Source organism: Balearica regulorum, chromosome 5, assembly GCF_011004875.1.
Source record: "Balearica regulorum gibbericeps isolate bBalReg1 chromosome 5, bBalReg1.pri, whole genome shotgun sequence".
Taxonomy (NCBI): domain Eukaryota; kingdom Metazoa; phylum Chordata; class Aves; order Gruiformes; family Gruidae; genus Balearica; species Balearica regulorum.
The window spans coordinates 42,567,825-42,589,415 of NC_046188.1; the positions used below are offsets into that span (position 1 = coordinate 42,567,825).

Genomic DNA, 21,591 nt, shown 5'->3' on the forward strand with positions numbered 1-21,591 from the left:
ACAGTTGAACAGCAGTTTTCTTAAATCTCTGCTGAGGCCATTAGTCTCCTACTTCTTAACTTACCATCTATTTTCATGAATTGAAATTAAGTAGCTCCTGGAGGTCTTTACTGCTGCGCAGCATGTAAATAGAGGGTGTGGTGCGATTAGGCAGCTCATGGATCATGCTGCTAGTCTCACGTAGAGAAAATGAGAGAAAACAGAAGTAGTACCAATTAATTACTTGTCATTGTATGTCTTTTAAAGATCTTACTACATTTGTACCCTTCCCTTCCTAACCCGAGAAGCTAATGCCTTTGTCCTCTGTCACGTTTAGATATCCATTAGCAGTGAATTACATATGGGCTCTATCCCTCCTGATGAGAGCAGCAGTGATATGCTTGTGATTGTGGATGATCCAGCTTCATCAGCACCTCAGTCAAGGGCGACAAACTCTCCTGCTTCCATTACTGGCTCAGTTTCAGATACCATGAATGGTCAGTACTCCTGCCTTGACTTACTACTGACATTTATTAAACGTTGACTTTGTGTAGCTAGGTGATGCATTTTCTGCGTTTTAACCAGAGTATATGCATGGTTGACAAGATTTGGGGAAAAATTGTCTTTTCATTGAGAAATTACTTTTGATTTGGTAGGAGATCTGTTTATAGTCCATCATTCACCATACTTTCCTCTCCTCTGTGTTAGTTACTCTTAAAAGTTCTGTCCTTTGTTCCTGGGTTATAGAGGGCTCACCTTCTGTTATGTGCATAGTACCAAATTACAGACAACCACAGAACTATTAATCTCTAAGCTTTTCCTTGAATTTGCTGGTGGGCTAATCAGTTGTCTATTTCCAATGGGGGATTGGAGCACCTGTAATTTTAAAATAATGGCAAATGTTTTTAATTAGCATAGTTTTCTACACTGAAATAAGTAGAGCCATAGTTCTTAACAAGTTTTTCTCTTCGCGAGAAATAGCAAACTGAAGAAACTTCATATCTATCTTCAAGTAAGAAAATGCTTCATCCTGAAGTAGAACCTAGAATCCTCCACCTATTTGTGGACTGGATTCATAATAATAACAAGTAGTTGGAGTTAATAAGATGTGGCTAATGAAGAGTGAAGTTTTGTATACATAATTTCTTTTCATGGGATCATTGCTGAGTGTCCGTATTAATGTAAATGAAAAGTTATCAGTTAATAGGAACAGTATTAATGTAAACGGGAGGTAGTTCTGATACTGTATTCATTTGTGAGTCACCTGAAATACTGTAGCATTTATTGTTTTAACTTCCTTTTTTCGTTAAGGTGTCTCAATGCAAGATACACCTCTCACTGGGAGAGGCCAGTCAGGTCGAAGCCGAGGTCGTCCTAAAGGTTCAGGCAGTGGATCCAAAGGTGGCACTGGGAAAGGCAGAAGCCGGAAATCAATAGCGGGAAGCGCAGCTGCAATGGCAGGTGCCAAAGCAGGGGCAGCAGCAGCCTCAGCAGCAGCATACGCAGCGTACGGGTACAATGTCTCTAAAGGTATGTGGGGAAGGGGAGGCAACAGGCTACCCAGGGCAGAACTGACCACATGAGTTTGGGTGATTGTTGTTTACAGCCTGTCAAAAAATTCATAAAAAATGATGCATTCTTGGTATTGCTTCTCCGTTATATTCTGAGATCCAGGCAATATACAACGTGACATGGTAGTGGTGTAAGAGGATAGCCAGTTTTACCGCACGCAGATGACCTTGAGAGGCTAGTCCTGCAGAAGTTTCATCTGCCCTTTGAATTATCCATACCAAATATTTTTCCTCTTGTTTTTTATTTTGGTGTTCAGACAAATCAGATGGTGTTGTTTATCCCATGTGTATGTCTGCAGCTTTCCTGCATTGCTGCCACGTTGAAGTCACAGGATCAGGTTCCAAAATCTTCTAAATTGATGGTGATGGAACTTCAGCTTTATATCAGCTGAAGATGGCCCAGGGTATAACTGCAAGATTTATCTTAAAGACATCCCTCTTCATTAAACTGTCATAAATCATGAGTACAAGGTGGTCCTAGGAGTGGTTGTTAGTATATTGTTTGTTGATGAAGAGCCACAAGTGGAATAACATGCTCACGTGGAATTTGATTCTCTTTTTCGTTGCTAGGCATGTCTTCAAGTAGCCCTCTACAAACAGCAATTCTTCGGCCTTCTGGACTTGCAGATTTTGGACCTTCAAGCGCCTCTTCTCCCTTGAGCTCCCCTTTGAGCAAAGGAAACAGTGTTTGTGGGACCCCCAAAAGCTTAAACCTGACCAGCAGTCTCATAGCAGAAACTCCAGTTCGGAAGCAAAGCAAAGGTGCCCACACCTCAGGTGGTCGGTAGTAATTTTGAACCCCCAAAGCTTGTCTGAACTGTGTCGGCTTTCAGAGTAGACCACCCTGCCAGTTGAAGGCATGCAAGCAAACGCCTTGTTGCTGTCCAGCACGTGTGTGAAAAGGAAATCAAAGCACAATGGGAGTGGGTGGTTTATGTGAGCACTTTGATTATGTGTATTCCAAAAAACTATCTTTGCAGACACTGCGAGAAGGAGGGGAGGCTGGGGTAACTGGGAGAGTGTCAGCTTGTGTTTTGTTGACTCATCTGACAAAGATTCCCAAGAAAGCATCCAGCTACTCCATGCAATATCCTGCAGCTGTGTGTGTTTGAAGTCACACCAATATACTTTCTCTCTTGTAGCTTGAGGTGGAACCCAGCGTTAGTTTTATCCTATGACATCAGTATCTGAACCCCAGGAGTATCTGTAGAGTCAGAAGACATTTCTGTACTGGCAGCTGGTCAGTGTAGGTGCGGGGGTAGTTGGGGCTAAGCTGAAGATGTTGTATGATCAAAAAAAATCTTGGATTCTTCTAGTGTGGTGCCTCTGGGTTCTCTAAAGACTTGAAATGGAAAGGAAGGGGTCTCGGGTGGTTTCCAGGGAATGGACTCTTTTCAGCACCATCTGTCAGCAACAGGTTCAGAGCCACAGAACACAGAGAGAACTGTCAGGCCCAGTGAGAGCAGCAGCACTGCTTCTGCTTCACCCAGTGGAAGAAACCACAAGCCAGTGGTTTGGATTGCATTTCAGAGTTCTCATCAGCACATTCGCTGTGTTCAGAATGATTTCTCTCAGTTTTGAGGTGTGCAGAACGCTTAAAAGCTTAGAAACAAAGTAAGGCTCTGTTTGCACAAATCTCAAGAGGGAAAGCTGAAGTGCCGAGGAAGAGTTTGCTGCTGCTCCTCTCACTGTGCCGTAGCAGAGTGTGGTTCTGCAGTTTGCAGTGCTGCGAGGGGAGCAACGAGAAACAGTCCTGAGAGAACTGTGCCATTCCCCCTTCCAGCAAGTCCTGGGAAAAAAATTGTCTCGTATCCCAGCCATCCATTGACTGTTCTTCCAGTGTGTTTTCCCTTCATCTTTGTGATCGTCACACGTACTGGCTTGGTTGAGTTCACTGCAGTGTGTGGGTACCAGTAGCCGTGTCCCGTAAGGCTGATAGAAGGCAGCGCTGCCAGTGCCCATCTGTGTTCACATTCTCTGGTTGCTCCTTCCCCATTCTCAATGCACAACCCCCCTTCCCCCGTAGCCCCTTGCTTTGCTGTAAGCGTTGTCTGCATTGCACTGAGATTTAGGTGTGGGGCAGTTCTTCTGTCTGACACATTGAATTAAAAGGCTGTTCTGCCGGGGCACTTTCATCCCTTGAGAGAGAAGCGAGTTGAGTTGCAGGTCTGGGCTGTGACAGCGGAAGATGACTTTTTTTATTATTATAATTTTTTTTTCCAACCCCAAATCCTTTGCCTGGCGTCCTTCAGTGTGGAGCGAGTGCTTCCTGTTGGCTCTGCCTCTAATTTGCACACCTGAAAATAGCAGAACTGAGCTTAGTTAGATTGATTTTTAAACAGATTTGCAGGGGATAATTGAGGGGGAGGTGGTGTTTAATTAACTCATGAAGACTTCCCCCTTCCCCTCTTATTCACATGTATATATGATATTTAGAGGGAATCAGACAAATGCCAAGCCTTTTTTTCTCTTTGAATGTGCTGTCTATTTTTATAACTGAACTTGTACATATGTATAAAGAGAGACACATCTTTCTTTTACTAACTGGAGAAGAAAATCTTAAATAAAATGGAGTGAGATAATTTTATGTAAATCAGCGTCTTTGTGTTTTTTATGCATATAGCTGTATGAATGAGAAGATTAGGGAAGAGAACATGGAGGGTCTGCATCTGGAAGTGCATCTAGACACACATGCTGCTCACTATAATGCTCTAGAGTGTCTACACTCTTCTGAGTTATCACCTTTGTAACCTTTTTCAGTTAGAACTGTACACTTAGCACATGTCTGTATTCACTGATTATCTGGTAATTACTTTGGAATAGGTATGCAGCAGATCACAAGGAAAAAGCGGCAAGTGTAATATGCACAGTTACATAGTACCCGAGCTATGATGGTTGAATTCAACACAGTCGATCATTTTGGGACATCATTCTGTACAGTTTTTCTTTTTTTGTTTTGTTTTTTTTTGTTTTGTTTTTGTTTTGTTTTGTTTTTCAGTGCAAGTTGAAGAACTTTTTTGTGCACAGTCTTGATTTTTCAAGCAGTTGGTTCTGTCAATTTGATAGAATCCAAAGTGGAGAGAAAAAAACAATTTGCAACTTGAAAAGATTGCAAAAATATAATATGTACTGTTGCATGCTATACTTTTATATTAAATTATTGATATTTTTAAAACTGGTAATATAAAAATATTTTTAAAGTCATTTAATCTTCAAAAGAAATACGGAATGACATCAGAAGTTGTGGCAAAAGTAGAGGTAGCCTGTCTGCTTGTGAAACTTGCGTCAGGCTAACAAATTCAGGAAGGTCTAATGTAGCAGTAAACAAACTGCTAGATCGTATCCAGCTCAATTTTTGTAAAAAGTTACTTTGATGTATTATGCATCATAGAAAGATTGAGATCCTGTGATGTTAATCAAGGAATTGGGAAGAGTTCAGGTGATGGCTGCTTGAATGTCTTGATTTGGGGAAGTAAGTAGTGCTAGAAAGACTGATCTTTTTTTTAGGGAAGTGGAGTTAGTTTTGTGATCAACACTCTGGGAGGATGCTTCTGTGGAAGTTAATAGAACGGACATGCCCACTGAAACTCTGAAGTTTCAGTCTCAGCATCTTTTCACTGCGTGTTGTGCACTTGTCTTACGGGTCAGTGGCAGAGAAAGGCACTTCCCTTTGAAGGATCAAGGTATTTGCCAATGGCAGAACCAGAATATTGAATCAGTTGAGCTTGGGATCTAAGCTGGAATAGTGAAATAGATGCCAGTATGTTTCGGGGGGGTGTTGGGAACGCTGTGTATTCCTTATGCTATTTGATTGTAGCATTTATATCTTTACTCACCAATTATTACAAAGCTGTTCACTGATTAATACTATTGTTAAAGACATTGAAAGATGATAATTTTCTTAGGTCATATGGGAAGTTAGGACTAAAAGGTGCTGTCATGTCCCACCTTCAAACACATTTTTGCAGTTTAGCCTACAAGGGATGTCTAGTTCAGCAGGGTCCCCTGAACCCCCGTTCTTCCCACTGCCACACGTGGTCAACCAAATCTTTCCAAGCAGTGACCAAATTAAGTCTTAAAGACCAAAACTGCAACTGTAATATTCCTTTGGGAGAAAGCAAGGGTGATGGAAACAATTACCTTCTCTCAAAAACTATTGCAGGGTAGTTGGAGACAGGAGAAAGGGATTTCCTTCTGACCTCTAATGCTGAATTTAACCCTTAAGTGTGTGGCCAGGACATGCCAACCAGACCACTGATAAAATGCAACCTGATGAGCACCAATGCAGTTTGCTCTACATCTTCTCTCTGGATGTTGTTAATTGTCAGCAATTTGAGAGAATGGCAAAACCAGGCAAAATAGCTGAGGGGAAAAAAAAAACAACAAAAAACAGAAGTCAAATGATGCATCAAAGGAGCAAGAGAAGAACTTCTCCTTGCTCACTACAGACAGGTTGTGGAAGCCAACATGTAGGATTGTTTCGTTATAAAAATAGAGCACTCCGGTATCCTTTCAACTCCTCTTCAAAATCATGTATATCAGCCAGGGACTTGCATCACACTGTCCTCAGAAATTCTCCTATTTAGCTGCACAGTCACTGTGCAGTCCGTTCCAAACAACCTCTTACTGCTTCTTAAAAGTTGTTTGGTTCCTTGGCTGCATGGTGTCTCTGGAATTCTTCTAACTTCTGTTTTTAATTATTTTGTGATCAATTGAAGGCCACTTAGTTAATCTACCCTTGATTTAGATTAGCCTGCAAGCCATTTTCTATCACGGGTCAAGCCTGTTGTCCTCATCAGCCAGTGGATCTCCTCTTCCTATTCTGCAAAGAGTTAAACGGGTTAGTTAACTGCAGGAGGGTTTTCACCTAGAACTGCTTTAATTCTTAAGTTCAGGATATTTAATACTGCACTGTCCAAATGTAGTGTTACTTCGTGCCTTTTCCCTTTTCTGTTGCATGCTTTCCCCACCACAGTGTATCTGCTCCTTGCTGTCTCGTGTTCCGTTTGTGGAAAGCCGCCTGTGTGCCGAGGGGCTGGATCTTGCTTTATTCCCATATTCCCAAAGTATTTCCTTCAGCAGCATTTCCCAGTGGGGGAGGCACACAGAGCTCAGTGGGAAAAGTTCTGTGCAGAAGGAACAGGGATCTGCACTACTGTAGCTCAGGAACAGCTGAGTTGCAGTTGGGAGGAGGAAGAGCACAATTGATAAAATCCCTTGGGGGCAGGATGTGGATCAATGTAATTTGGGAAATGCTGCCCTGTGACCACTGCGCTGCCGGTCCCGATCTTCTGCTCTCCGTGGAGCTGATCTGCATCTGCTCCCAGGTACACTTACAGGCTCCTCAGCTCCTCACTTCAGCCTCTGTCTTTCCTTTTCATTGACTATTCTGTCTGAAACACACATTGTAACTCTGAGGGAGCCTTACAGGCGTGTCTTGTGCTCCCCTTCCTGCTCACGAAGGGGTGGTGATGCGCTCCATGCTGTCCCTTGGAAATTTCTGCTCAAGTGGACAGAAAAAACAACTTGTAGCTCACTACCCAAAGGGGTGCTGCTTGCATGTGAGGTATAACCCAGACAGATGCACTGAAGGTAATCACACCTTATGCTCCTAGGTTTAAGCACTCACTGAATTATGAATTATTTTTTTTGATTTGCAGCCTGCACCAGCTGCATAGCGGTGAAGGAGAGAGGGGAAGGGGCAAATCATCCTTTCTCTCAGGAGCATCGATATTAGGATGATAGAGATGGTCCAGCTCTCAGATTCAACCAGCAGGTCGGTATTATAAACACGTCTTTCTTGTAGCACTCAGATTAGCATTTCCTCCCCTGAAAACCCTGGAACAAACACGAAACAGAGAAGTGCATGGTACGATGAGCTGGGTTTCCTTCAGCTTCACCCTCCTCTTAGCTCCTGCCTCTTCCCTCAGGAAAGTGAAGTTACTCCAAAGCTAAAGGGTCTTCCAGGCATTTTGTACCAAACTTTATTTACAAACTGTTCTTCTTAGGGGCATATGAGGGAATTTGTTTGCATCCCAGGCATGAGGAAGTGTTTCAGTGCTCAGGTATGGAACGATGACTCCTTCCTTACTTAGGTGATGAGCATCACTGATAGAATGAGGTAGGGGAAGAAAACATTGAAACACCACTTTCGTGCCTTCTTGAGTTTCCTCGTGGACTGTCTCGTCCTTCTTCGACAGTATTGCTGGTCCTGTTACGTACGATGCAGCCAAGTGTGATGTGAGCTTCCAAGCATCCAGGGATTACAGTATCTATCCCCATCGTCTCTGTGACATTTATTTGCAAGCACCTGGTTTCTTCCTCCCTGCTCCTTAGCCTTACCCAACTCTTCTCAAGACCCATGTGTGGTCTTCAGGGCTTTCAGTTGGCAGGAGAAATGTTTCTATTTAATTTTGAAACGTGTGACCCTCCTAGCCTTGCATCTCAGTGTTACGAGAACTGTGAATTAAGATAAAGCTAAGCATATGTGTAGTTTGTGGGCACTGTTACCCTGAATAAACCTTCACCGACTTTTTCAAAACCAAGAAAAACTCTTGTTGTTTCTCAGAGATTAGAACCCGTTTGGAAATTTACTACTGGTTTGGACTGTCACACAAAACCGATATGTAGGATCGGACCATTTGTTAAATTTATTCAAATTTTCTTATTCATAACAAGACACCAGTGGCTTTCTTCTCAAGATGTATTTAACAAATGCTATCCTACTAGAAGCAGCAGTTGCTGCTTATCTCATCTCTCATCTGTTTTTGCAGTTCCTCCGATGTATCCCTACATCTTAACTTCCCTCCTGGGCCTTCCTCTGGGAAGGAATAAATCACAGGTGGAGCCCTCTCTCCATACTCTGATAAGATGTTGTCTGTCTTTCAGGTTTCTTTGAAAGTCTGGTGTTACAGTTCCCCCTGATGTTATGGTGAAGTTTAAACATAGAAATTCTCATTTGTATTCAGGCTAGTGAGTGAATTTCAGAATTTTACAACTACAGTGCGGACAAGTGGTTTTCTGCACGATGTTCCCGAGTGACTCCCCTCCTAGGCAGGCTGTTTGCGGAGAAAGAACGTTCGCATTAATTGGAAACGACTATTCTCTCAAGTCACATCATTCTTTAATTCAAGTAACTTTTCTCCATAGATGAGCCTAAACTTGTATCAAAGCCACTCTAAAACCCATCTAACTTTCTCACAGAAGCGTCTTTGAAGCGGTCGCCTTGGGTAGCCCTTACCCTCCCCACAGTCAGTCTTAATTGTCAGTGCCCGGAGCGCCTGTCCGTATTTCACTCTGCCTATAGAAGGTTGCTGGGGTTCTTTTAAGAATGGAAGAGTCAGCAAATTTCACACATAGTGGGCCGAATGTTGCTTTTTTTTTTTTTTTTTTAAACTACATTAAGCTTTTGGCACGTGACTGCAATTAGCTACGCGCTGATCAGCAGAACGTGCTGCTGCCCAGTAAACACAATGGCACGCTGCCCGGACACACCCTGGAATGACGCTTCGTTGCCTGTGACACAGCTCCAGGGTTTTCCTTTGCAAGCAGAGGAAACAGAAGGGATGTTCAGACTATGTGAACTTTTAGGAAATCTTGAAAACTAACATCCAAACCCCCCTTTTTTTTCTTTTGGTCACTCCATGCACCTGGCAGGTGCTGATGTGAGGGCTCTTCCACGTCTTGTTACTTCTTGTTGCTCCTGCTCCTTCCATGGAGTTGACATGAATGCTTTTGTGCACAACTCCTGCATTCCCACACACCTCTCTTTTCTTGACATTTAATCCAGATTTTTCTTTGATTTAATCTCATTTACAGCCATAGTCCTATGGTATTTCTTTGAAATGGATCTTGAAATAGCTCGAAAGATGCGTAACGGTAAATTTCAATCTCTGGATTTCAAGTGCTCCTGAAACAGTAATTCAGCTTCATGATGTCTGTTTGTCCAGGTGACTGCGGTCTTTCATCATTCTCTGTCATGCTCAGAGTTTGGAAGAAGTTACTGTATCTAACTTGTAGTCAGAATTTTACTGTGAGCTATATATTTAATCTGGTTAGCACGAAAAAATAATTGCTGCCTCGTTTTTTTAGTAATTTGTCACTCAGCTCAATTCCTATTGACTAGTTGAAAACTTACAGACGTTGTGATGCTGAATCTGTAATGCACAAGGAGGGTTTTAAACATGGTCTTGATTTGGGGCTGGAAGTGGTGACAATTTCTTTTACGGGCTGCTGTAGCCCCAAGTGATTTATATGGGTTTGAAACACACCATCATGAGCTTTGCAGAAGGACGCTTACTTCCCCGGCTTTGATAACTTGCTATTAGCACATGCAATCAGAGGTATATATTGTGTAATTTGTGTAATTCATGTAATTCGGTTACACTGCGGTTTGCTGTCCTTAGCTATGTATCATTGTGTCTGTCTGGAATCAAGTAACTAAGAGTGAGAGCTGGTTCGGTAGAATATTCGCAGACAGATTAGAGAAGCCCAGCTCTTCCTTGCAGCGATATAATTGATAGCAAATGAGAAAAATAATGGTGTTTAAATTTTTAATTTAAACCAGGTCTCATGTCTGAGATGTTACAGGAATAAACACATGTGAGAAGTTTGGAACTGCCAGCAGCTGTGAGCCTCAGCTGTTAGCTAAAAAAGCTTGAGGGACTGCAACAACTTTGAGTGACGTGTATAAAGCAAAACCACCCCAAGCTATATAAAAATGTTTCTCTGCTGAGCTTAAGTTTTAGTTGGCAAACAAATATTACGCAAGCTTAGGTACCTGAAGGCTTAAGAATACTGAGAGCAAATTACTAAACTTGCAACCACACAGCTCCTCATTGGGCAATGGTAAACATAAGGGTATCCATGAAGATTTTGGATGACTCTCGCATGTTTGCATCAGGATCTAGTGCTGACTCCATGAGCACACGTTATCATCTTCTTTCCGACGTGGTATCTCTGAATACCTAACGTACAGTTCCGAGTACTCTGAAAAACGTCATCCCTCAATGTTTCACACTGTGCATTCAAAGTCACTGTACGCCTTTGACATCACGTTCTTGATGTCTCAGTTCCCCATCTGTACAACGGAAATGATACCACGGAGGTCTTGTGAAGAGGAATTAAAGTTTGCAAAGGTGCCACAGTGATTTGCAAAGGTTGCTACAGTGATTTTCCAGAGAAAAGTCAAAATGGGAATTGGTCCCCCTGCATTTGGAGCAAGGTGTGCATAAAGAAATATAGGCCCATACAGGAGAAAAAGGGATTGAACTGCTGCTCATTTTTAGCATCTTCCCATCAAGTGAAATGAGGCAGGAATCCTCTGGGAAAAAAATACTGGATATTTATTCTGAATGAGGCTAGTCCTACAGGTACTTTTTTATCCTCCGTTCTGAACCCATCTGCCCCCAAATTATAGGATATATTTCCAGGAATAGAGTCGATATATATGTAGTCTGCTGCCAGAATTGACTGCGCTGTGCAGCAACAAGAGACACGGTGTCATCTGGCTCCTGCCTAACAGATCCAGAGGTAATCGAGTCTCTTGACAGTTGCTGTCAAAGGGAAGAGGAAAAGCAGCATCTATCACAGCCACGGGGCGATGGGCATTCCTGCTCTTTTCGCCTCTCTAAAAATGGGATTGTGTGTTCATGGAGAGAAACGTCTTGGAGAAAAACAACTCCTATAAAGCAGACCAAAAGGATGAATGTATGTATAATCTAAAATTAATTTATGTATAATTTAAAAATCTGCTAGCTGTTTGAAATATACTTTTGGCTCAATTTTGCTTAAAGAAATGGGCACTTCACTGGAAAACAAAAACAAGCGAGAGATTTCAGCCCGTGATGTCTGTAGAAGCATCCTGAGGACAAAGCTGCTGACCCCAGTTGTCTGTAACAGTATCTCCCACCCCTGCGCACCTCCAGCTGCTCAGCAATGCGTCAGCCGCAGTCCTGGGAGGTCACTTGCGGTGCTGGCGGTTGTGGTGACACGTGAAAGCCCGCACACCAGCGCTGCTCCGGCGCGAGGTGCCCACGGGGTGAGCAGAGGTAACGTAAACACATCCACGGGCAGCCCCTGCGTTTCCTCGCTCTTCTCCGGGGACCAGGGCAGCGCCTGCTCCCTCCCTCCCCCGGCATCACGCGCTTCATTGGTGCCGACTTGCAGTTTGGAAAGGCTGGTGTGGTCTAGACAAGGAGGGGATAAAAGGCTGCTTTTTTAGTTTGTTTTCCAAATGTTTTCAAATGTCACATATGCTTTGTGTCGACAGAGTTTAATATCAGCAAGCTGGCTGCAGTTGTCCCCGAGGCGGTGTGTTTGTAGATGAGGTTATGATTGCTGTAAGTGGGTTGGATGCGAGTCTGTGCAATGACTTCAATGTTGTCTGTGCTTCTGGTGTTGCTCGGTCCGTAGCTCCAGTTCAAGGCAAAGCAGATTGCTGAGGCCATAAGGTAGTGAAACCCAGTGCTCACGTTAGCCTCCCTTCACCTGTGAATGGGGAGATGCGGCGCCGTGCACATGAGCACGTCATGTCGTGCACGTGCTACCGAACCCCTCAGTCTGCAGAAACCTGCAGCTGGAAGTGTGAGCAACGGCTTCGTGCAGAGCGGGGGGTGGTGTGCCCGATGTGCCGGAGGCCGTCTGCAGCTGCTCTGCATGCTGTCTACTTGCACGGCACAGTCCACCGGCATGTGCCCAGTCAGCCCAGGCGCGCGTTCGTCATGTTTCTGAAGGACAAGACTTGCTAACTGGCAAGGTTGAATGAAACCTCTCCTCTCCAAAAGTCATCCTCTGACTTGTCTTCCCGCAGGCGAAGTGCTTACAGATTTCCGGGAGCCGCAATAGCCAATACCTGCTTGTGGAGTGTCGTGGTTTTGCCCCAGCCGGCAGCTGAGCACCACGCAGCCGCTCGCTCAATCCCTCCCGGCAGGATGGGGGAGAGAATCGGAAGAGTGAAAGTGAGAAAACTTGTGGATTGAGATAAAGACAGTTTAATAGGTAAAGCAAAAGCCGTGCACAAGCAAAGCAAGACAAGGAATTCATTCCCCACTTCCCATGGGCAGGCAGGTGTTCAGCCATCTCCAGGACAGCAGGGCTGCATCACGGGTAACTTGGGAAGACAAATGCCATTGCTCCGAACGTCACTGCTCCCCTTCCTTTCTCCTCCCCCAGCCCCTTATATTCTGAGCATGACATCATACGGTATGGAATGTCCCTTTGGTCAGGTGGGGTCAGCTGTCCAGCTGTGTCCCCTCCCGAGTCCTTGTGCACCCCCAGCCTGCTTCTTGGCATGGTGGTGTGAGAAGCAGAAAAAAGTCCTTGGCTCTGTGTAAGCACTGCTCAGCAGTAACAAAAACATCTCTATATAACAAAAACATCTCTATATTATCAACACTGTTTCCAGCACAACTCCAAAACACAGCCCCATACCAGCTACTATGAAGAAAATTAACCCTCTCGCAGCTGAAACCAGGATGCGGATGAAGCGGCGCTCTGGAGCTCGCTCCTGCCGCGTGAGCCAGCGGGGCTCGAGCAGTTGGGATGAAAACTTCCTCTGTCCTTTGGTGACAGGAGCTTTAAGTGCCAGTAGCTATCAATCAGATGTCTCTTCAGTTGTCAGGCTTAGGCCAAACTGATCCCTGGTGGTTTTCATTGAAGCTTCATGGAAATGAGTCCTGTTAAAGCAGTGAGGTGAGGGAGGCAAAAAGCAGTGTAAACAGGAGGACGTAGGAGAGGAGCCTTTGTTCTTGTGTCCCCAGAGCAGCCCAGCGTGGTCTGGGAACGGTGTGGTGTCCCCAGCTAGGAAAACAGCACCTCACTGAACTTCCCTGACCTTTTGCGTTATTTCAGTCTCATTCTCTGGAGTTCAAGGTACTGGCTGTGCTTCAGGAATTCGCAAGCATAAACACTCATCAGCGTGGCTGGCACTACGATGAGATGAAAAGGGAATTGGGAAAGAATAAAACGCATCCAAAAGCCAAACAAAAAGCATACAGGGTTTGTAAACAAAGCATGTGGAGCTTCCCCAGTGCTGCCCAGAGTGCCCACTTCCTTCTACCTTCCCCTCCCGGGCCCAAGGTTCTTTCAAAGCCGTACAGGGATTCTCTCATAACTTTAATACAGCATATAAATTAGGGAGTTTTTTCACTTAAACTGAGGCAACTACTTAGTGTTGGAAATTCCAAAGTCCCCTGAGCCGCTGCTGGTTTTGCTGCAAGTGTAGTTTTTCCATAGCCTGACTGTAAATCTGTTTTTTTTAAAATCCCCTCCTGTTCCTCCCGTGCGCAGGGAACCACGCTGTGCTGAGCTAGGCTGCCTGCCGGTGGCACATCACTGCCTGCTCATGCACTGGGACCACACTTTGTTATGTTGCATCTCTCCTTGAGTTCTGAAAAACCCTTTGGATCTGGTGCTACTGAAGTATGTGCCACGTTGTGAAAACCGGCAGTGCCAAAGCGAGAAGTCTGACTCGGAGAAAATCTCCCATCCAAATGCTGCTCATTCATTCTCCCCTCTGCCGTTGGGATGAGGCTATTGAGTCGAATGTGATATAACCCGATTTAAAGTTTCACGAAGGACTTCCAGGACTAGATTGACTCCCAGGTTTTGGGACGTGTTGGCAGTGCTATCGGTCTGGCACCGAACTACCTAGAGCATGTTACGTAGAGAATCATCGAAGGGCAGAGGTGACCACATCTGCATGTTTTGTGCTGGATATTTTATTCAAAGTCAGTCTCACATGTCCTGATGTACACCCAGTAGACCTTCTTTCTTTCCCCTGCTTCACCATCCAATCTTTCCTGGTAGCAGGAGCAGAAGAACAGGCTGTTACCAGGCCAGACGTTGTTTCTGGCCACATCCGCTCTGCATACAGTGCGCATGAAGGGCTGTCCAGCCTCTACTGCAGAGGGGAGCGCCTGGCAGAGCCCAGCCTTTGCAGGCTGACAGAAACGCACCAGCTGCGCCCTCGCTTGCACCGGCCGCTCAGCCGGTGTATGGCTGCCAAGGCTGCCCAGGAGCAGCGATAAGCATTTTGGTGGGTTTTTGGTTTTTGGTTTGTTTTTTGGTTTTTTTTTTTTTATCTTTTGCTTTTCCTCTGCCTGTGAAACATCTGTAGGTAATTAAATCCACGTTTCAGCCTGTCTCTTCAGCAGCAAGCAGACGCATAGGGAATAACACATGTGCTACATACAACCAGCTGCGGCTCCTGTAACAGCTGCTAAATCCAGCACGCACCATCCCCCGGGACTTGCACGCCGCCTGCCAGCCTCTCCCCGCCGCACACGGCGGAGCCCCAGGGACCGTCTCGAGGCTGTGGGTACGCGTGTGGAGCTGTGCCTCTTCCCTTCAGCTCCTCCTGGGGCTGAGATCCCAGGCTGGCTCCTCAATAGCCTGCGAAGTCTGTGCTGGCCACTCTTTCTGGATGCTCAAATGTACTTTCTCCTCAAATAGACTCAACCAAGCTGTTGGCTGCCTTCGCAACCAGCTGGGGTCTGTTCCCTACCCCTCTCCTAAGCCACCGTCCTCTCCTACCACCTCGCTAAGCCTGTACAGCCATCAACCCCAAACAGGAGTTTGGGCTCACTAATTTTCTGACCCAGCATCTCATCTAGAAAAGCACACCATGCACAGGTAAGTTTACACTTTGGTGCTGCTCTATTTAATCTACATTTTTACTAAAGCTGGAATCACCTTGGTAGAGATTTACCTGTGTGAAGTCTCCTCGGTTCTCGACACTCCACCTTGAAACTGAGATGATACCTAAGAACCAGACATTTTTTTTCCTTCTGGTTTTGTCTTCCCTGAATCCTTTTACCATTGCTGAGTTACCCTTTCTCCTGCCCTGTTAAGGACTATGATGTGCCCTCAGGAGCGCTGTATACATGTGAAGGCCAGGGCTGGATTAACTGTTGGCATCTGCTTTATTTAGCTGGCTGTGCCGCTGCAAAGCAGCTGGGTAGGTCCTGTCCTAATGTATTCAAGGAAATGGTGACTCAGGCCCGTGTTCCAGGGCTGCGTGGGAACTGCTGGGCAGGAAAATGGAAAAGGTTGAAGAAGGGACTGAAATCACGTGAATTGTGCTGGGTTTAGACTTGGAACGTATGTGATTGATAGCACTTGTAAACATGCTTCTATTGCAACCGGTTTATAACATGAGGTGACCTGATAAGCACAAGCTTGTCATTGGGAAGTCAGAGAAGAGAAAAACCGCACGTGCAGAGGAAGCCACTAGAGAGGGAAGCATCTCCAGAAATGTCTGGCAGCACTTTGAAAATGAGGGTGGTTGTCTCCCCGCCCCGACAAGGTGAGTGCTCTGTCCCAGGCCAGCAGTACAGCTGCCAGCAGCTGGAGCTGTACCCACAGCCAGCTGCTTCGCCTGGGCCGGCAAGTCGTGACATGGGGCGAGGAAGCCCATAGTGAAACATGTACTGGGTAGGACACTGTTCTTGTGTGTCATGCTTGGCCTGGCACTCCCGAGCGCCATGGTTGTGTGACTTCCTGCAAGCAGCAATTATCTTCCTCACGTTTGGTTCTTCAGAGGCAACCACCGTGGTCCCCCGTCTTTGAGTAGCAGTACAAACATAGGCTGGGCATATAGCAAGCGTTGCAGGGTGCCGTCTCTCCTCACTCACCTGGCCAAAGTTCAAATCTGGGATGTTAACCTTTTAAATTCATCAACTGACCAAAACGTGACCAGTTCCGAGACTCACAAGACACAATAAAAGCCTCAGGAGAAAAATATTACATGATACCTCATTGTCTTAGTGACCTGAAGATGTAGTGACAGGATGACAACAGCAAGCTGCCACATTCTGCACTCCTGAAAAGAAAATGGGGTCTTTTTTTTTTTTTTTGAAGTCCACTGCAAAGACACTCATTGGGAAGAAAATGGTAGTTCAGTGAAGTAGCATATCCATGCTTAAAATACTTAGTTTTTCAAGGGAAGAAGAAACAGCAGCTGAAGGAACATTCCTAGTGCCCATGGGTTGGTCACAAGCACTCACTGCTTGTCTTCTACCAGCGCTGTGAAGGATCACGGGGCCAACCCAGGCTAAATGGGCTGAACAACGCAAGGGGCTCTCCCTGGGAGGTGGCAACGCAGGTATCTGCTATTAATTCCTGTCCGTGGTAGCTTTGAAAATTTAAAAGGTGCGAAGTTGGTTTTGTTTATTCTGGAGATATTTTGGTATCTAACGCCAGTCCTGTACTAGTAAGGGAGTGTATCCCTGCAGGTAAGTTGATTCTTTAAGTGTTTGATTTTTTAGCTGGGGGGATACAGCCACCACAGGGAGACCCAGCTGCTCTGCTGGAGTGAGAGCCTCACTCCAACAGGGAAAGCAGAGTTTTCTCTAGTCTGTTATCCCCCAAACATGCACCTGCCTTTAATTAGGGGTAAATTCAGTTGTTTCAATTAGTTTTCATCACTCAAGTCTCAAGGCAGGTAACAGTGGTAGGTAAAGTGATGGGCTAGTGCTGAGGCAGCTGGAAACTAGAGGAACAGCAAGGGCAGCTGGACACAAGCCCTGCGCACAAAGCAGGAGAGAAACACCTGCCCCCCTCACTGCAGTCACAGGGGATCTGCCTGCCACAGCCATCCCTTGTCATTCCACTATTCCTTCTTGGAAACAGCAATGCCAAGTTACACTTGGAACAAAAATCCTTTGCTCTGCCAAGGGAGAATTAAATTTCTGTGCCTGCCCTGTACAGTCAGGAGGGCTGGCTTGTATCTAGTGTCAGCACTAGCACTCCAGGATCAAGAAGAGTGGGAAGAGAAATCACTGAATCCCCTTTTCTCAGAAGGAAAGGGTCAATGGGCATCCTCCAGCAGAGGCAAACTGCTCAGCAGTGAGGTGTTAGTTTTAAAAACACAATCCCCATAGGAAGTAGAGCAGCATTACCAACTAAGGCTTTGTTTTTAAAGCACAGCAACCACCACCATTAAAAATAAGGATCAGTCTGAACTTTAAGTCAGTAATGAAAGACCACCAACACCAGAGTACAGAAGGCTAACTTTGTCAGTTTGTTTTATTACTGGGCACAGCACAGTACCATTTCACATACATACAAGCCACAGTAATACAAACAGTCCCTACCCTTTTCTTATTTAAAAAAGACATGGTATTTGGGAAGAGTCAAATATCCCAGGGGTCAGCTCTCAAGAGCTATTTATTTTGCTGCAGTTGCAGCAGTTTTCTTACCGAATACTATGTGTTTTCATGCTGTTAATAGGTGAAGCTGAAAAGTCTGAGCTTGCAGCACTGCGCCTGCTTAACACAATCAAGGCAGGCTTTTCAGCTTTTCAAGTATGCTCAGTCATGGTCCTTTGCAGTCAAATAAAAGCACACCAGACTGACACCCCGGTATGGAACTACAACCCTCAAATGCTTCTACAGAAACCCATGTTATTCTGAAGCAACAGAGGTTTATCCAGTACAGGGCTAGTTAAAACACTGCTGCATCCGGACAGCTTTCCTGCAGGCAGCACAGGCTTCCCACACAGGCAGGACCATTTCTTACATAATCAGTTAAGTCTGTAGCAGCACAAGGTCATTGAAGCTTGGACAAAAGCTTCTGTCATTAAAGCGGGCTTAGCTCCTCAGAAACTGCTTTAAAACTAGAAGGCACAAATGCAAGGTTGAGTGTGGGCTATGTACCACTGTGGCATGCAAGTAGTTTAGATACCCCTCCTAAGGGGAAATACAACACACAATAAATACAGTATATTTTAGAAAATAAGTGCATTACTGTGATCCTTCACAACATAAGGAAGTAGGATCCACAGGAGCCTACAGAGGCTGGTTCATTTAATATTGCACACAAGTCCTGAAATTTAGTGTCAGGTACTAGAGGTGGGACATGGCAGCAGGGGGAAAAAAAAAGGTCTTGTTTGGCAGAACCTGCCCGAGACTCCACCATCACACAAATAGCTTTTTGCCAATCTGAGGTAGACTTACATATATACTGCTTAAACCCAGTCAAGTCCCGCTCAACTAGTTTTGAAAGAAGGCAAAAAAAAAAAAGAGTGCACAGAATAGATGAGCCCCTTTCTTCTCTAAAGAAAGTGAGTGCTTCAGGTTTACCCCCAGAAGCAAGTCTTACAGAGCAGAGTTCCAGCAAAGATCCCTACTCCCACCTGGAAAGCAGTGATGGCTATTGTGGTGCTACAGGTAAGGAGTGTAACAGGTACTAACTGCAAGTCCTATGGCAAGCATGTTTTACTCCACTTCCTCCCTCCCCTACTACTTGTTAATTCTCCCTTTATTCACTCAGTCCAGCCTATTTTATCAGAGTTAAGATTGTCCCCATTGCTTCCTCCCTTACATCCCTCCTACTGGGACCCTGCAAAAAATTTTTTCTATTTCAACTCTTAGACTTCTGAGGGTCACTTGCAGTTTCTTCTAGAGACTCTTCTGTGTAGTATAGGCATGGAAGGATGGAAATAAGAGCCTCTTCAATGGAGAAGAGATGTTTGTCCTCTGCTTGAGGACAAAAGTAGCGCATAAAGTCTGCCAGTCTCAGCAAGTACTCAATGTTATGACCAGCACAACCACTTGAGACGATGATTTGAGCTGCAATGTCTTCTTCAGATGCTGGGCCGAGGTAAGAAGGGTTCTGGGGTGTTGCAATGTAAACAAGAGCCAGGATGGGTTCTTCTGTATCTTTCTCCTGAGGGTGGAACTTCACCAACTTGGTGACATAGCCTCCCAGGACAGCTTCTCGCATGTTGAGATACTGTAGCGATGCAGCAATTTGTTCCCCACGAACTTCATAGGCTACACCCCATGTGCATGCCTAAAAGTGAAAGAGGAAGATGGTTATGGGATGCTGTAACTGCAGCAAAGTCCATTAACATTTCAAAGCAAGCCGACCTTACAGGGCAGAGGAGGATCACACCCCATTTCCCCCCCGCCCCGATCCCAGGAGGGCAGAAGAGCACTCGGCTGCTGACATCAGCTGGCCGCTGCTGAGGTGGGCACCACCACCCAGGCCGGCCCCCCCGCCCCGGTACTCACCCCGCAGTCCTCCAGCAGCGTCACCACCCGGCCGGGCTGTGAGGGAGAGGCAAGGGGAGAGCCGTCAGAAGCCGAGCCCCCGTCAACCGCCGCCCCACGGCCCTCCCAACGACCGCCCCGGCCCTTACCATCCTCTCGCTGCCGCGGTGGAAGGTGTCTCCCTGCCAGAAGCGGCGGCTGTAGCCGCGGATGAAGCCCACCTTCCGCGACGTGAACTCGAAGCCCGGCCTCCACACCAGCGAGCCGTACCCGAAGATCCATACCGGCGGCGTCAGCTTCAGCTCCGCGCCTTCCGCCTCCCCCGGGGGCGAGGAGGAGGAGACGGGGGTCGACGGCGGCGGCGGCTCCGGCCGGCCCGGGCACTCCTCGGGGCGCTGCGGGTCGCGCTTCATGGCGGCGTTGGCGCTGAGGGCGGTTGGGGGATGCGGCGCCAGGCGCTCATGAGGCGGCACGCGCCGCCGCGGCTCTTTAAAGGCCGGCCGGGCCCGCCTGCCCCGCCCCGCCCCCGCCCCTTATTGGCGCGCGGCGGCGTGGCTCGCTCCGGGTGATGCAATGAAAGCGGGATGTTTCGCCGCGCCGCGCGTGGGGCAAAGCGGGGCGCGGGTTGCGTCAGGCGGGACGGGCCGTTAGCCTCAGCCCGCGCGTGGGTGCGTGGGCGGGGCTGCCCGGCGTGAGGAGACCCCGGCCCGGCCCGTTGGCGGGGCGAAGCGGCTGCGGCAGGGCGGGAGGCGCCCGCGGTGGGAGCCGGGGCCTGGTGGGGGTGAAGGGACCGGCTTGTTCTGTCAGCGCTCGGTGAAAGCTGCCGGGGGAACGCGGCGGCGGCGTCTGCCAGATGCCCGCCCGTGATCCCAGGGGATCACCCGCTGTCAGACCCCTGAGCACACGGATGAGCTGCTGCTCGTCCCCGGAGAGGCTGCCCGGCCGGTGCCGCCGTCCTGAGGCGGATGGAGCAGACCGTGCCCTGCCCAAAGGGGAGGAACCGGGGTGGAATGAGCGGGCGAGCCCTCCTCAGGAGCCTGCCCTGCACTCCCGGGTTTGGCTTCATCCAAGAACGTGAGCTGTTGCGTTGGAAAACCGAGTTAATATTAAACAGTGAAGCAACAGCTCCCGACGTCAACAGGGCTGAGGCGTAAGGCATATAGGTGAAACAAAGTAATAAAATCCACACAAATGCAAGGAAATGGTTCTGAATCCGGCTAGTTGAGTGCACTTTCCCTTGCACTAAATCCAGGCTGGAGCATGGGCTTGTAATACGTAACGTTTGTTATGCACATGAGCCCAAGAGCTGTCCGTGTATGAGGTGGAGACCCAATGTAAATCAGCTTTCAGCAGGTTGCGATGACTAAAGAGCTCAGCTGAAGAGCTGGGCTCAAATTACAAAGTTGTTCATTTTGGTAGCAGGAGAGAGAAGAGGTGGGAAAGAATAAGAAGCAAAACCACTGAGAGTTTTTTATAGAAGTATTTCTCATTATTGTTCTTGTCCTCTCTAATCAGTCCAAACAGTCTATTTACAGTCATTTCTTTAGTTTCCTGTTCGGTCCCATCCAACCAGCACCCACCTTTCCATTCCACTTAACAGGGCGTTGCAGCTACAACGCACACAGACTGTGGATGCGTGCTCCCTGTACCGTGGCACATTCACCACGGGTGACATGAACAGCGTGCATGGCGCTCACATCTGTCCTGCTGTGCCTTACACAGCGTGCCCTTCTTGCCTGGCCTGCATGACCAACTGACTCGCTGACTTGTCACCTTGGATGACCCCTCACAAGATCAGCCTTAACAGAGCCCAAAGCTCCTTAATTTTCCTCTCCACTTGCGCTTTTCCCAGTCACCTTCTCTGTCTTACTCAGCCTCAAAGGTATGGGGTCGGTGCTACGCCTTGCCAGCCCTTCACATCGCGCACCCGTGCTGTCAGAGGCTTGCAGCCTCTTACTCCTTCCCCACCGCAGAATGTGAATCCGTCCCCTGTTTGTACAGCTGCCGTACTCGGAGGCCTTAGTCCTAGACACGGAAGTGCTCTAGAA

The 21,591-nt window shown here is 46.9% G+C and overlaps 2 protein-coding genes across 3 annotated transcripts in view; one reads left to right on the plus strand and one right to left on the minus strand.

Moving 5' to 3' along the window:
* The window catches only part of INO80 (INO80 complex ATPase subunit), a 73,414-nt gene extending 69,271 nt beyond the window's left edge, over window positions 1-4,143 (plus strand). For both annotated transcript variants that reach the window (XM_075754480.1, XM_075754481.1), the window contains exons 34-36: window positions 317-476; window positions 1,291-1,509; window positions 2,121-4,143. In XM_075754480.1, the coding sequence (XP_075610595.1) occupies window positions 317-476; window positions 1,291-1,509; window positions 2,121-2,338 (597 nt within the window). In that variant the 3' untranslated portion in view covers window positions 2,339-4,143. The remainder of the gene's footprint in view (window positions 1-316; window positions 477-1,290; window positions 1,510-2,120) is intronic.
* A 13,405-nt stretch (window positions 4,144-17,548) lies between these two features.
* CHAC1 (ChaC glutathione specific gamma-glutamylcyclotransferase 1) lies at window positions 17,549-20,021 on the minus strand. The gene is made up of 3 exons (XM_075754482.1): window positions 19,693-20,021; window positions 19,565-19,600; window positions 17,549-19,343 (listed from the first exon to the last, which is right to left on the minus strand). The coding sequence occupies exons 1-3, from the start codon at window positions 19,954-19,956 to the stop codon at window positions 18,912-18,914; spliced, it is 732 nt and encodes a 243-aa protein (XP_075610597.1). The 5' UTR covers window positions 19,957-20,021; the 3' UTR covers window positions 17,549-18,911.
* Window positions 20,022-21,591: the final 1,570 nt, after the last annotated feature.

What these genes read in the sequence shown, in the direction of transcription:
- CHAC1 (XM_075754482.1), bottom strand. Translation starts at nt 19,956, where the DNA reads ATGAAGCGCGACCCGCAGCGCCCCGAGGAGTGCCCGGGCCGGCCGGAG. An exon ending in ACCGCGGCAGCGAGAGGATG is followed by an intron (nt 19,601 to 19,692) that starts GTAAGGGCCGGG and finishes TCTCCCTCACAG; the next exon opens with CCCGGCCGGGTGGTGACGCT. An exon ending in CGCTGCTGGAGGACTGCGGG is followed by an intron (nt 19,344 to 19,564) that starts GTGAGTACCGGG and finishes TTTCACTTTTAG; the next exon opens with GCATGCACATGGGGTGTAGC.